The 15,316-nt window shown below is 40.0% G+C and overlaps 1 protein-coding gene across 1 annotated transcript; it reads left to right on the top strand.

Moving 5' to 3' along the window:
• The first annotated feature begins 1,977 nt into the window (after nt 1-1,977).
• Nucleotides 1,978-4,649, top strand: LOC149409026 (uncharacterized). Its single transcript, XM_089650214.1, has 4 exons — nt 1,978-2,774; nt 3,107-3,158; nt 3,308-3,478; nt 3,860-4,649. Exons 1-4 carry the CDS (start codon nt 2,377-2,379, stop codon nt 4,370-4,372), a joined length of 1,134 nt encoding a protein of 377 aa, XP_089506340.1. The 5' UTR covers nt 1,978-2,376; the 3' UTR covers nt 4,373-4,649.
• Nucleotides 4,650-15,316: the final 10,667 nt, after the last annotated feature.

The raw sequence follows: 15,316 nt of genomic DNA on the forward strand, positions 1-15,316 counted from the left end.
CCTTTTTCAGACCGTAATACGTGCGTTTTAAAAAATACTATTAAAGGCTGAATATCGTCAAAAAATACCTGAAGGGGTTTTCTTTAAACGTACGAAAAAAAAAACTAAAAAATAAATAAAATAGGTTCGTAGTTTAATTTTTTCATAAACTCTAATTGTACTTGTTTTTAAAATGCAGATTATAAAACTTTGGATACGTTTATTTAACAAAACTAAACGATAAATTACTGGTATTATATTTTTCCATTTTTTAAAGTTAATTTAATATTTTTTATACTACAATTTAAGAAAGAACTTTTAGATTTTTAAATGACTTTTAAAACAGGCCGTCTGCTGGCGCCTATTTGAAATTTTAAATACGGTAGAACATCGAACTAAAAGCTTCTTTTAAATATCCCAACAGATGGCGCTATCATGGTCGGAGTCTTGGTTATTGTTTATTTTTCAAACCGATTATATTATTAAGTTATTATTTATTAAATTATATGATAATTATTAAAATATATATTATAATTAAAATTATAATATATATTTTAATAATTGTCATATAATTTAATATTTTTAAACTTCCGATTTAGTTGTCCGGGTTAAGTCTTCCCCAAAGGAAAAACTTAACCCTTCCACTCACTTTTCCACAAATGATCAGCTAGTCAATCAACACTATGTAAGTGCATTATATAAGTAAAATAAATACAAAACAATACAAGAACAACAACACGTCAAATCACCAGATATCAAATGGGAAAAAAAATTCACCGTCTCCAGATATTTTCATATCAGAGGGTTCGGCTCGGTAGAACTTCTAACAGGGCCTATAAATCCTACTGATCCCTCAACATAAATATTTAAAAAATCTTTTGTTATCCTACATGTATTCAAAATGACCGACTTTTGCATCTTTATATATAAATTTTTTGATAGATCTAATACGCCTAAATTTTTAATTAGAGAGCTAGGTATAATGCCAGTAGCCGAAATAACGAATGGTAATATTTTTATAGTCTGAGAATGCCAAATTCTTTTTATTTCATTTCCTAAATCTGTGTATTTTCTTATTTTTTCACTAACAGATTTTTGAATATTACAGGAATTTGGAATAGCAACATCAATGATATAAGTTATTTTTTTAATTTTGTCATGTAAAACTATATCGGGTCTATTATGACTAATCGCTCGGTCTGTTAGTATAGTTTTATCATAATATATTTTATAAAATTCGTTTTCTAAAAATGAATTTGGTTCGTATTCATAATATAAAATAATAAAATTATTAAATTATATTCATAATAAAATTATATATTATAATTTTAATTATATTAAAATATTATTATTATTAAATTATATGATATTATACCATATTTTTAAAAATTAAATATTAATAATATGATAATATTTTGGAATCAAAGAAAAGACTGCGATTGACTTGTACGAGGAAAGATACAAGGTAAAAGTGTCGCCATGTGGTATTTTTGTGAGAAAGGAATGGCCATACTTGGGGGCAAGTCCAGATGGATTGGTTGGAGAAAATGGTATAGCGGAAGTAAAATGCCTGCCCTCAATCGGAAACAAAACTATTTTTGACGCAGCTCTGGAAGATAATATCTTCGTTGCCGTGCAGAATGGAATACTTGTGTTGAAGAAGTCTCATAATTATTCATTTCAAGTTCAAGGACAATTATTCATTACAAGAAAGGACTTCTGTGACATTATAATTTATTCTGAAAGTGGAGTAGAAGTAATAAGAATATATCCTGACAATGAATTTGAGCTAAAAGTGTTACCACGCCTGACAAAGTTTTTCAACGAATCACTTTTGCCAGAGTTAGCGGATAGCCGAATTCAACGCGGTATGAAAATTAGAGAACCTGACCATGTTGTCAATGCTCTACAAGCCATATATGATAATATTTTGTAATCATACATGTATTTAAAATGACTGACTTTTGCATTTTTATATATAAATTTTTTGATAGATCTAAAGGTGCGTCCACACCAGTAACAAAACGTGTTACAAAGAGTTATATAACCAATGTTATGTAACTTGTTAGAAATTCAACTGAAAAATGTTGTATAACACGATGTTGTGTAACTTTTTTTCTGTTTTTATAGCAGGTTACATGTTACCCAGAGGTTGTCGGTAAAGATCAAAGGAATTAGATAACTTGGTTGTATAACAAGTTGCAAGCTCGTCCACACACACAACAAAACAAAAAAAAAAAACACAAAAAACAAACAACCCACCTTTCAGTGTCCTCCCATCAGTTGATGGAGAACTATCTGTAAGTGAGTGTGTCTGAGTGCGTGGAGTTTTTTTTAATTTGACTGGCGTTCTTTGTTTTGTGTATTTTGTGAGGTATTTTTTGAGGTCTTTTGGAGATGGAGTGGACGAAGGAGAATACCGAAAGATTGATTGAGCAGTATCGTGAGAAAGCAGTACTTTGGGATCCACAACACAATGAATACAAAAACCGTAATAAAAAGCAAGATGGTTGGGCTGATCTAGCTTCCGATTTTGAAGGAAACGTGGATGAGGTGGAGAAGAAAGTTCGGATGCTAATTGGACAATTCCAGCGCGAATTGAAAAAAGGGAAGAGTGGAGACGGAGCTGATGCCCCTTACAAGACCAAATGGATATATTTCCACTCTCTGCTTTTTCTAAAAGATAAAAACACACCGAGGCACCAACAAGAAGTCGGACAGCAGCTCACGGGTGAACTGCAGCAACCAGATGAGTCCACACAGGCGTCAGATCAGGCACAGGTAAACACACTTCAGTTTTAATTAAACTTTAATTAATTTTAATTACATTTTATACAGTTTAATTTTTCAACTTTAATTTAGTAGTTAACTACCTATTTAGTAGGTACCTACATAATAATTATTTGTCACTAAGAAGAAAGTGGGAGGAGAAAAACAATGTAGGTAGGTACCTACTTAATCCCTCGCATTCAGTATCTGTTTTGCCACGGCACTGATCCCTCTTCAGATTGAAAAAAAGCGCTGATTTCATTACGAACCATTCTGCCGACGTCGGAGGGTTTTCTCGGGATCCTTCTGAGCCGCAGAAAGGTATCTGTTGGTTCACCCACGATTCTCCAATGTCCAGGTGTAACTTCACCGGAGGAGGTATCTTCATCATCGAAGGTCCCAGGGGGGGTGTACGATGATGCTGATTGACTTTTTCGAAGAAAGTTGTGGAGGAGGCAACAAGTTAGGACAACATTTTCTGCAGTTAGGGGCTCAAGAAGCAGGGGTTTTCTGAGGACTCTGAATACAGCTGACATTATACCAAATACATTTTCCACAGTGCGCCTTGCTCTGCTATGTCTGCCATTATATATTCTCTGTGGCGAACCTTTTGCTTGTGCCCCCGGATACGGTTTCATCATGTTTGGCAGTAACTGAAAAGCGTCGTCACACACAAAAACGTAAGGAGTTGGCAGTGTTCTCCCAGGCAGAGGTGTTGCCGCTGGCAAATGTAAATGTGATGTTTCAAGAAGCCTCTTGAACTCTGTACTGCCAAACACGCCACCATCAGATATTCGCCCTTGGCATCCAATGCTGACATAAGTAAAACAGTAGTTTGCGTTGACGATGGCCATAAGTACAATACTGAAATACCCTTTGTAGTTGAAATAATCACTACCGCTGTGTTTGGGAGCTTGCAACGTAATATGTTTCCCATCAATGCTGCCACAGCAGTGAGGATAATTCCATTTTTGGTCAAAGTCAGCAGCTAAATCAAGCCATTCTCCTTGACTGCTTGGGGTCTGCAAAAAAAGAAAATATTTCATCATATACTTATTGTTGACAACCCACTTCATTTCTTTGAATTAATGAAATTTGTTTTTCTTTATAGGGGCCAGAAGAGACACAGACAGAGCAAGAACAGTCTACTTTCCTTCCGCCATCTCAAATGAAAAGACCCAGCAAAAAGAGATCCCACAACGACAGTATGGCCAGGGAAGCATACGATGTAATGAAAAAGCTTAGCGCCAGGACCAGGGACGAGTTTGATGTATTTGGGGAACAAGTAGCTATTGCCCTGAGAAATTTGAAAGATAAAATGTTGGTGGTGGACACGAAACATCAACTTACTAACATTTTGTACCACGCAGAAAGGCAAGATCTACGCGGAAGACCACAAGTCTACGGTCATGGAAGCCCACAAGTCTACGGTCAAGGAAGCCCACAAGTCTACGGTCAAGGAAGCCCACAATTCTACGGTGACGTAAGCCCACAGTTGCACCCTAGTACCCAGCAAGTCTACTCTGCTGTCAGCCCAGATGCTTACTCTGCAGCTAGCACATCTGCCGAACCTAGCCCCGTTGACCAAGCAACGACTGACTCGTTGAATTTACTGGATATGTAATTGGCTTTTTAATTGTTTTTTTTTTCTTCATTTTATTTAGCATTATTGAAAGTAATAGTATATAAGTTTGCATAATATATATTAAAGTTTGCATAATAAAATATTTGTTTGAATATAATTATTGATATACATACCTTGATTACATCCTTCAAGAAGACAATAAGGGCCCTACAGACTTCAGGAACAATCTTGGAAATACTCTGCTTTGAGATCTTGAATAAGTAACTCAAGCTTTGATAGGAATCACCACTCGCCAAAAATCTCAGAGTAACTGCAAGCCTTTCTCTTGCAGGTATAGCCCATCGATAATTGGTGTCCTGCTTTGCAATAGTTGGGGCAACATTGATCAAGAGATATTCAAAGTCAGAACTGCTCATTCGAGCGAAATTCCGAAAACTCCCATCATCCCTGATTTCCCCACTAAGGGGATCTCTACCGTCTTCCATCAGATCCTCCATCAGGTGAGTTCCACTGTAACGATGTCGAGCTTCCAGCGAAGGTCGCACCCACCATCTGCGCTGAGTTGGTTGACGGTGAGTTGATATAATTACACAGGCCGCGGCGGCCAGCAAAACCTCTTCCTCCGAAGCCATGATTACTACTGAATCCTCAAATGATTGAAAGTGTTGCATTTCTTGTTTCATGAGGTGTGGACGCGTTTGCTAGTTGTAACTTGTTATATAACAAAATTATAAAAGTTGTACAACAAAGTTTATACAACATATATACATGTTTTAAAACAATTGTTATACAACTTTGCTATTTCGTTACCGGTGTGGACGTACCTTAATACGCCTAAATTTTTTTTAAGAGAGCTAGGTATAATGCCAGTAGCCGAAATTACAAATGGTAATATTTTTATAGTGAGAATGCCAAATTCTTTTGAACTCATTTCCCAAATCTGTGTATTTTATTATTTTTTCAAAAACAGATCTTTCGTTGAAACGTTGCTTGAAATGGCTTTTGCCGTGTTTGGTGACCAAATCTGAATAGCCAGGTAGATACACTTATTCAATAAATAATACCCGTTCTGCGGTCTAAATTTAAATAATGATGTTAAAATTGTACTACCTACATGTAAAACCCCTCAGGGCTAAATAAGTAGATTTTTTTTTTCTAAATATTTATTACGATAACCATGGTTTACCGAGATTAACCAAGGTCAACCATGGGGCAGGACCACAATGATATTTTTTCCGTGGCCCAGGAGACACGCTTGTACACCCACTTCCAGTTATATTATTTTTTTCTTCTACTTTTTACGTCTAGCAGTACATTTTTGAATTGAATACCACACAAGAGTCTCAATCGCTCCCGTCTGGAGTCAGTGAGACTATGGCCTATCCCCAATTGGAGAATGTTGCGAGACTGAAGGTAGGTGAGGGGAATGAGACGAGGAAGAGGAAGGTGGGGAAGTACCAGGATATTCAGTTCTGGTCACCAAACACGGCCAAAGCCATTCCAAGCTAGCTTAATATTCTGAATGGTGGTGTTACACCAGGGCGATACTGAGAGTATCTTGCACTATGGAACGTGCCACAAATATTCTATATATTATATTTAATTAAATTGTGAAATAACACCAAATAATCAAATAAAATTTATTTGCACATTCCGGAATTTGAACCCGCGTCCTTCGGATTGCTTGTCGAGAGCCTTACCCCTCGACCACGGAGACCGTCGAAGTAATAATGAAAAAATCTGGTCATGAAAAAAAAACATTCACAGACCTTTTACCGTTATTTGTCCTAACTTGGAGTTTTTTCTACAAAATTGGCTCGTCTATATTTTCAGGTTCTATAAGTACTCTAGGTAGTACCTAATAGTACTACTAAGATGTTTTGCAAACACGCCATATTTGTATGCCAAAAAATTCTCGAGTGTTTAAAACAAATTTAAAAATTAAATAAACATACCAAGCTCTGCTTATTTAAACAAACATCTGACACCTTGATTAAGAATAGGTAGATAAAACAATTAAAAAAAATAGATTTAATAAAAAAAAACTCTTCCCTCGTGCCCTTCGGGGGCTTGTAAAACAAAAATCTATCATGAACTGTTTTGTCATCCGCGTAGTAATGAATTGGTGAACATGGTAAAAGATCGATGATTTGCAATAAAACAAAGTAGTAAAGGGATGTTATGCTGTAAAAATGTAATTGTACATTACAAAGAAATTAAAATCAACCAGCTATGATTAAAGGAAGGGAGGGGGGGTAAATTAACGGTACTCATGGTGAGGCACTCTTCACTCGATGATTTTCTAAGTAAATCGGTTTTTAATTTCATCGTCATTTCACTGTTGAAAATATTACTGCGTACCGACAGAAGACAAAGGGCGCGGCTTCAGTTGGATTTCTTACTTCCAAGGGCGTAGGGACGCGGGGGTTGTGCAGCGGGGTTGCAGGAATCGCCAGATGATTCTCTTGTAAGGGCGATGGTCTTTGGCGATTCAGTGACGGAAACACGGACAGGCTATATGGCCCACAGATGTCTATAACGGCGGCGGTGAACGCGAGAATGGTGGCGGCTTATCTATTGTCTATCTCAAGTAGGGAAAGCAATAAATCTCCAACATTATATGGCTGCTTAAAATGAGAAGTGTTGAAGTCCCACCCGCTCCGCTATAGGTGTCACCAAAGATAAAATGTAAAATGTTGTATGAAAAAGTGACAGTATTAATTTATAAACACATTGAAACGAAAGGAAAGAAGCAACCGCAAGCAGCGTTATGCGTTGTTTGCGGTTGCTTCATTCCTTTCTCAAAGACAAATACATAGCACTATCTTTTTTATGTCAATACAAACATTTTTTTTTTATAGTGAATACCTCACAAGAGTCCCAACTGCTCCCGTCTGGAGCCAGTGAGACTATGGCATCCCCAATTGGGGGATGTTGTGAGGCTGAAGGTAAGCGGGGAAGGGAAAGAGGAAGGTGGGGAAGTACCTGGCTATTCAGATCTAGTCACTAAACACGGCTTAAGCCATTTGGAGCAACGTTTCAATTCTGAATGGTGGTCTTACACTCTGGAACGTGCCGCAAATATACTATATATTATATATTATTTTAATTAATTAATTGTGAAATAACACAAATTAATCAAATAAAATTTATTTGCGCACGCCGGGTTCGAACCCGCGACCTTCGGAATGGCAGTCCAATGCGTTACCACTGGACTATGCCGGCCGTCATATATAAACATGGGATGCTAGGAAGAGGAATGTAGGTATATTTTTTACAATGCGTAATAATACAAAAAAATAGTGCCATCTGGTAACTGAAATTCATAACTTTTATAACGATGATAACGAAGATTTACATTACCGCCATCTTACTGTTTTCAGGCAAACGTTTTTAAAATAAATTCTAGTTAGAAAAAATATTGTTTTGGAAATGAACAACAGAGTTCGTGTGTGTCGAAAATAGTTGATTTTGTCATGTCTACAATCGGTCTTAAACAGTAATGGATTCTCCGAATTTGCAAATCACCTCATAGCAACAAACCATACGTTCGACAAAAATACTGGCGTCAGCCTATTACATAAAAACGGAATAGGTCTTAGGTTGGATAACTTAGAAGCGTTAGAGTTAAGGAAAGCCATAAACGTCAATAGCAAAGTCATCAACAACCAAATAAACCTAAATAAAAGCCCTATACTCAGATTGTTCCCTATTGACAAAGAACACTCGCCTCCCAATCTCCCAACTATCCCTACCTCTTCCACTGTAGCTCAGACTGTCCACCTACCGTGATATCTACACATGTTAATTTAATTTTTAGATTTTTAGTATTATACTGCCCTGATGAGGCTACGGTTCTAGCGAAACCCGGTCGGCATTAAGTATTTACCCATAAGTGATGTTTACAAAGTTACTGTTTAATTTTAAATAATAATTTTCCATTTGTTAATAAACACATATATTTTCGGATGGGAAGTACGCAGCATTTTAAATTTCAATAATATATAGTTTGTATATTATGCTGTCCGTACATACTAATCATGAATTTATGGACATCATTGTTGCCTTCCAAGCAGTTGACCGAGTTCAATTATTGGCTATTGCATTTAAAAAAATATATATTTAATCGTTTACTTTAAAAGTTGTGTTTAACTTTATATGGCGTGATTTTTCACGGATCTAGGAATTCAATCGAAAAACAACAAAATACCAACAACTTGTTTGTGGAGAATTTGATTATAAAAATGTTAATTATACCTATTGTAAGATGATTGATGATGTTATTTATTTTCGTAACAAAATTGTAAATTATTTTTGCAGGGTAACATAAGTATGGTACCTAATTAGCTGTGTTCTATGTCGCAAATATTGTATTATTTTCCTTGAGTACATAGGTTTTTATAAATAATACAACCTTTGGGACCTGTTGACTTCAGCTGTCGCACCCTATTAAGTCAATTGTTATTTCTTGCGAGCGAATTATAAAGTTATTATATAATTATCTACAGATGATAAACTCATTACTGGTTTGTTTGAAGTTTGTACTCTTGATTACAGAGTCTCAACGATGCTGTTTATAAACGTAAATTATTCAAAGAAATACCTTCATTTCAAATTTTGGTTTAGGAGTGGGTTAATGGATTGGGTAATATAAATTACATTTACTTGATCACGGTAGGCAATTAAATTAATGACTAGCGCATACCCCCGAAATCAAGGGATATTATTATTGTAGGATTTGTGAAACAAAACAAAGTATCATTGCATTTCAAAAGAGGAAATATACCTTTCGTATGTTAGAAAATTTGAAAAATTACGACATCTATTCACATCTGTCGAACATTTTAACAAAACAAATACACATTTCGAATAAAGAATTATAATTTAATTCAATACTTTTGGTATCGCTTGTCGGATATGATTTATCTGAATGTCTTCAAATTATTCGGAATCTGGTTGAAAACGGAATTGCAGGCCTTTAAAGAATGAATTGATAGTTTCAACATTAATGGTAAGAGGATAAGTCAACAAAGCCAACGAGCCTTCTGATACACATGGACAGGATAATACAGCCAGGTATCCCCACAAATTCAAATTCCCGGAGTAATTTAGGAAAGGTGCCGCTTTGTCTTGTAGCGAGGTCCCGTTGCAGGTTATAAACCTCCCAGGGATAAAGGGTGAAGGACTTTTAAATTGCAAGCGCAGAAACGCAAGTAAACATATTTGACAATATCACGTACGACCGCTGTGTTGGCAATTTCATAATAATAATAATACTATTCAACAGTCGACGGATAAATAAACTAATTATTTAGAGCCAGACCAAGTGCTGATTTATTAAAATCCGGTTATAATCAGGATTGCAGGCCATTTCCTATTTAACTTAATTTCTAGTAAATTTCTAATATATCTCAACACGGGTTCATGCACCTGCATTTGTCCTGATAATATACAATAACGAAATGCGAAAATATTAGATTTTTCATGAACACGTGTTCTGACATCGCGATAACACATTCGTTTTTTACTGAAAGTATATTAGGCGAGGCAACGAAATCTTTTTTGTGGGGGCGACTCGAGACTTGGCGCAAACCAAATATATTTGGACTCTATCGTCAACATCCGTGATTCGCAAGTAAACTACCGCGCAATATCCAAGTTCCGAACTATCTGAGAAGCCATGAAGTTGACACGACTCCATGTGAGGGAAGGACACCCATCGAGGGATTTTGAACGACTTCAAGAGCGGTAATTGTTTAGTATAACGATCCCGTTGACGAACAATGTCAACAGGGGGGGGTGTCATCCCACCCAACCTTTAGAACCCACAACTTTTGTACTAGGGTTTTGGCGAAAAACGTCAAAGGGCATAGAAAACCGAGAGGGTCAAAAACCCGAGCGACTTCACCGAGGATAGTGCGTTTAGTGCATTCGCGATCGAGGCATAGGACTTCGAATGAAAATGTATCATGTCGTGACTCCCACTTTAATCCAAGAATATGAGAGTTATCAACATCCATGGACACCAAATCATTGAGGCAGTATTCCGGAGGCAGATCGGCGAGTAATTCTGGTTTGTTACTAGCCCACTTCCGCAATTCAAATTGACCTCGTTTGAACAGCTCGATAACTTTGGTTTTCGTTTGTTGAGCTTGTTCCAAGCTGTTACAACCGGTGACGATGTCATCTATGTAAATATCCGAAGTTAGCACACGACGCGCTAGCGGTAAATCATAACCTTCATCTTTGGTCAACTGTCTGACAGTACGACAGGCCAAAAATGGGGCGGAGGAGACACCATAGGTAACAGTGTTTAGTTGGTACTCTTGGATGGGTTCCGACGAATGAAAACGCCAAAATTAGCGTCCAAAAGATTCGTGATTTTTCTAAAAATCCTACTTAATGCAAATGTTGTGACTGAAATCGTTTTGGATCATGATTCTTATCACTATTCCAAAATTTCAGCCCGTTTGTTACCATAGAGATTGAAAAAACTGCTTCCATTTTTTGTACCCAAGTCTGAAATTATCGTCCATGAAACTCGTGATTTTTCTAAAAATACAATTTTATGTTGATTTTATGACTGATTTCGTTTTGGATAACAATTCTTATCACTTTTTTCAAAAAATCATCCCGTTTGGTACCATAGAGCCTGAAAAAACTGTTTCCATAGTTCGAACCCAAGTCTGAAATAAGCGTCCATAAAAATCGTGATTTTTCAAAAAATCCAACTTTATGGAAATTTTGTGACTAAAATCGTTTTGGATAACGATTCTGATCTTTATTTCAAAAAATCATCCAGTTTGGTACTATAGAGCCTGAAAAAACTGTTTCCATAGTTCGAACCCAAGTCTGAAATAAGCGTCCATAAAAATCGTGATTTTTCAAAAAATCCAACTTTATGGAAATTTTGTGACTAAAATCGTTTTGGATAACGATTCTGATCACTATTTCAAAAGATCATCCAGTTTGGTACTATAGAGCCTGAAAAAACTGTTTACATAGTTCGAACCCAAGTCTGAAATTAGCGTCCAAAAGAATCGTGATTTTTCTTAAAATCCAACTTAATGCAAATTTTGTGACTGAAATCGTTTTGAATCATGATTCTTATCACTATTCCAAAATTTCAGCCCGTTTGTTACCATAGAGATTGAAAAAACTGCTTCCAATTTTCGAACCCAAGTCTGAAATTATCGTCCATAAAACTCATGATTTTTCTAAAAATACAACTTTATTTAAATGTTGTGACTGAATTCGTTTTGGCTAACGATTCTTATCATTATTTCAAAATTTCAGCCCGTTTGGTACCATAGAGGCTGAAAAAACTGTTTCCATCGATCGAACCCAAGTCTGAAATTATCGTCCATAAAACTCGTGAATTTTCTAAAAATACAATTTTATGTTGATTTTATGACTGATTTCGTTTTGGATAACAATTCTTATCACTTTTTTCAAAAAATCATCCCGTTTGGTACCATAGAGCCTGAAAAAACTGTTTCCAGTTTCCGTGGACATCCATGATTTCCGGCACCTGCGCCGGGTCCAGGAGGAGAGGGCTGACGGCTTCTCGTGCCTTTCCCTTCAGGGCACGCTGCAGCCGCATCAGGTTCTCGGCCGCCGTCATTCCGCAGGTGGCCGTCGATTGCAGGAATTTTGCCTTCCAGGCCTGCCACTCTATGGCGTCGCCAGCTTAGGGCGGCAAGTCCTTTGCGCTGGACTGCCGGGCGATGAGGGATGCCATCCGCTCATCTTCGGGATGGTAGCGAGGTGTGCCACCGGCCTGGGACTGCCGGAGGGCGTCGGCGAACATGGCCGTCACCTGGGCGAGAGGGACACTCCCTTGATGCACTCAGTCTCGTGTCTGCCTCGCTGCCTCATCCGCTCGGTTGCAGGCCCCGTATCCGTAAGCGGGGGGTTGCGATGGCGAGATTCCGCTCGGGGCAAATGCTGGGAACTGGGCGGGCCCGCGGGTCACACCGGGATAGCCATACTGCGGCTCTGGTCCACCTCGCAGCGTCACGGCGCCTAGGGAAGCGCCGTCCGTGAGTGGATCCGCAGCATGGTTTTTCTCCGTCCCGGTTTGAGCCCTCACGGCGTGGCGTGAGTTCCCGATGACATCGGTAGTCTGGGCTGTGGCTTGTGGCACAGTGGGTTCTCCCCCCACTGTGAAGGTATGGCTGTGACCGGGGCCGCTAGGGGGCGCCGCAGTCTGTGGAAGGCCAGTGGTTTGCGCCTCCGCTGCGTAGCTCTGAGTAGGTACGCCCGGGGGCGCCGGCGTCGGCGTCGGTGTGTAATCCAGCCGCGGCGCAGTGGTTCGCACCTCCGCTGCAAACCCGAAGCCGTGGGTGAAGCCGCTAGATGGCGCCGCCTTCAGTTGGTAGTCCGCCCCTGGTGTTGTAGCTTGCAAAACAGTGGGCTCTCCCACTGTGTAGGCAAGGCTGTGACTGGGGCCGCTAGAGGGCGCCGCAGTCTGTGGCAGGCCCACCCGTGGGCCAGTGGTTTTCGCCTCCGCTGCGTACCCCTGACTAGGTACGCCCGGGGGCGCCGGCGTCGGCTGGTATTCCGCCCGTGGAGCTGTGGCTTGCGGAACAGTGGGCTCTCCCCCCACTGTGAAGGCAAGGCTGTGACTGTGGCCGCTCGGGGGCGCCGCAGTCTGTGGAAGGCCCACCCGTGGGCCAGTGGTGTGCGCCTCGGGTGCGTAGCCCAGGTTTCGTCCGAAGCCGCTAGATGGCTGGCTTCCGGGATAGGCTCCGTCGGGTTGCCAGGCTGCAGGTGAAGCGGTTTGCGTGAGGCCCTTCAGCGTGGCGATAAGTTCTGCCATCTGTCGGGCGTGGTCATCCTGCAGCTTCTGGGTGCGCCGCCTCTCAGCTCTTAGCTCGAGCTGCACCTGCCGGAGCGTGTCCTCGCTGGAAGCCTCGCTTCTTGACGAGACGTCGGCCGCGGCAGGGGGCGTCTGTGGTGGTGATGCACCGGAGGGGCCAGGCAGTAGGTCCGCTCGGGGATCAGAGGGGGCCAGGGGGGCGGTTGGCCGGAGTCCGGGGGGCGCGGCTGTGGCCGCCCCGGTTGGTGTGGGATCATCGCTTCCCTGCGATGAGTCCCCGTCAGCGCTGTTCTTCCCAGAGCGCAGTGAAGGTGACATCTTTCCACGGAGAGATCCGGCGTCGAAGGACCACTTATGTATCAGACGTAATGGTGACACATAAGACTGTAAAAGGGGCGGTGATCCCAATCTGTGGAGGCGTGAGATGTCGTCCTTCAGTGGCGTGGAGGGGTAGAACGGGGCCGTCTCTGAAGCCGCTGTAGAGCTGGTCCGATTACTTGTCGCTTGTTCTTGAGCTGATTCCGAGTCTGGTCCGAAAGGGTAGGCAGTCCGTGGTCCAGGGTGAGGCGGGGGTCAGAGTGAAAGAAGGCGATCAGAGTCAGAAGTCGGAGCGAGGTAGAGGGCAGAGCAGAGAGAGAGGTGAAGAGCTGGTGGTGGTTTCTGGTTATCTGTCTTTTCAAGGGACTGTTGCCCGTTTTATAGGCCACCGGCGGCAGGCGCTGGCCGAGCGACGCTCACACGGGCCAACTTTCTCTTTGATTCTGGGAATCGAAGCCCGTGTTTGTGACGCGCTCGCGGCCCCGCCGCCGGTCTGGTTACCGCCTCTCGGCCGGTAATTTTGGGCCCGCGGCCGAACGTGACCACGGCCTCTCTTTGTTCAGGCACGGTCCTCAGAATCGCGCTTGTGGAACGTTCGGGCGGCAAACCACCTCGCACGCTATGACGGCGCACGGCCCTTTGCTTCGGGTCGCGGCCGAACGTTCCCTCTCGTATAAGCACGATTCTCATAACCGTGCCCGAATTAAATGCTACGCTAATTAAATGCTATTAATCCACCAGCTCTCTCGGTATACTTCTCTGCCCGTGTCTCCTAGCCAAGCTCCGACGTTTCATTTATTGTTTACATATTCATTTTTACATAGGGGTTCAGACATACATTTTATACATTTCTTTCATTTTATACAATTTAGGTTTAGACAGATTGGCGTAGATTATAGATTGGCGACCGCGGCCGAGCCCGGAGCAGTACGTCCGTAACAAATTTTATATACTTAATTAATCAAAACTATATTTTTTTCCAAAATTTTTATGAGATGTCTTACTGACAGCCCTGATTCAATAGAGCTAACTCTTAGTTCTCAGCAAATTCAACCAAATTCAATATTGAAGGTAACAATAACCTCAATACTAAACTACTGTACGGATTGAAAATAAAAATGCTAATGTACCTATGTATACCAGATGTTATTTTTGTTTAATCTTCAACATAATTTCTCAGTAATTATTCTGTTTAACATAATACTGTTTCGCTCCTGTGAACCACTGTAAATATAAATCATGTATATTGTAAAAGCCTTTTACGGCGTCTAAATAAATAAATAAATAAATAATCAAATTTTAAGACTGGTGAGATATTTTAAAAAGTGCCACAAAAACTTCATTGTTATGTAAATTTAAAATTCATTAATTATTTAAAGATTATTTATCTACGCTAGTCGGCAAATATTATGACTAAATTTTCCCATTAATAATAGTTCATCAACTTAATTAAATTTCCACTTTAGAGAAGAAGCAATGAACTGGACACTGGGTACTTACCTACTAGTGTATTCCGTTTAACTATGACCTTTCAGTTCATAAAATAAATATTGTTAGCTCTATCATACGCGCACACTATAACATTGATTTGAATAAGCAATTACAACGATTTTTAGGTACCCATCTGCATCAACCCACCATATCAAAATATTATTATTTATTTTAATTAATTAGTATGTACATGAGTTCTATCACATTAACTTTCGAATTTGATAAGAAATTTTCTTGTGTCACGCTTTTTCAAAGTTCTTATGTATTTTGTGTGTTGTAACAGTGTGAGCAGCAATATTGATTATCGCGGTAATTAATTATTTTTTCCTCTTTTTGCAGCTTTGTGAAATCAA

Source organism: Hesperophylax consimilis, unplaced genomic scaffold, assembly GCF_061612785.1.
Source record: "Hesperophylax consimilis isolate HC1 unplaced genomic scaffold, BYU_Hcon_1.0 scaffold_38, whole genome shotgun sequence".
NCBI classification, from domain to species: Eukaryota; Metazoa; Arthropoda; class Insecta; order Trichoptera; family Limnephilidae; genus Hesperophylax; species Hesperophylax consimilis.

What these genes read in the sequence shown, in the direction of transcription:
- LOC149409026 (XM_089650214.1), top strand. Translation starts at nt 2,377, where the DNA reads ATGGAGTGGACGAAGGAGAATACCGAAAGATTGATTGAGCAGTATCGT. An exon ending in GCACAGGTAAACACACTTCA is followed by an intron (nt 2,775 to 3,106) that starts GTTTTAATTAAA and finishes TCCAATGTCCAG; the next exon opens with GTGTAACTTCACCGGAGGAG. An exon ending in AGGTGTTGCCGCTGGCAAAT is followed by an intron (nt 3,479 to 3,859) that starts GTAAATGTGATG and finishes TTTTCTTTATAG; the next exon opens with GGGCCAGAAGAGACACAGAC.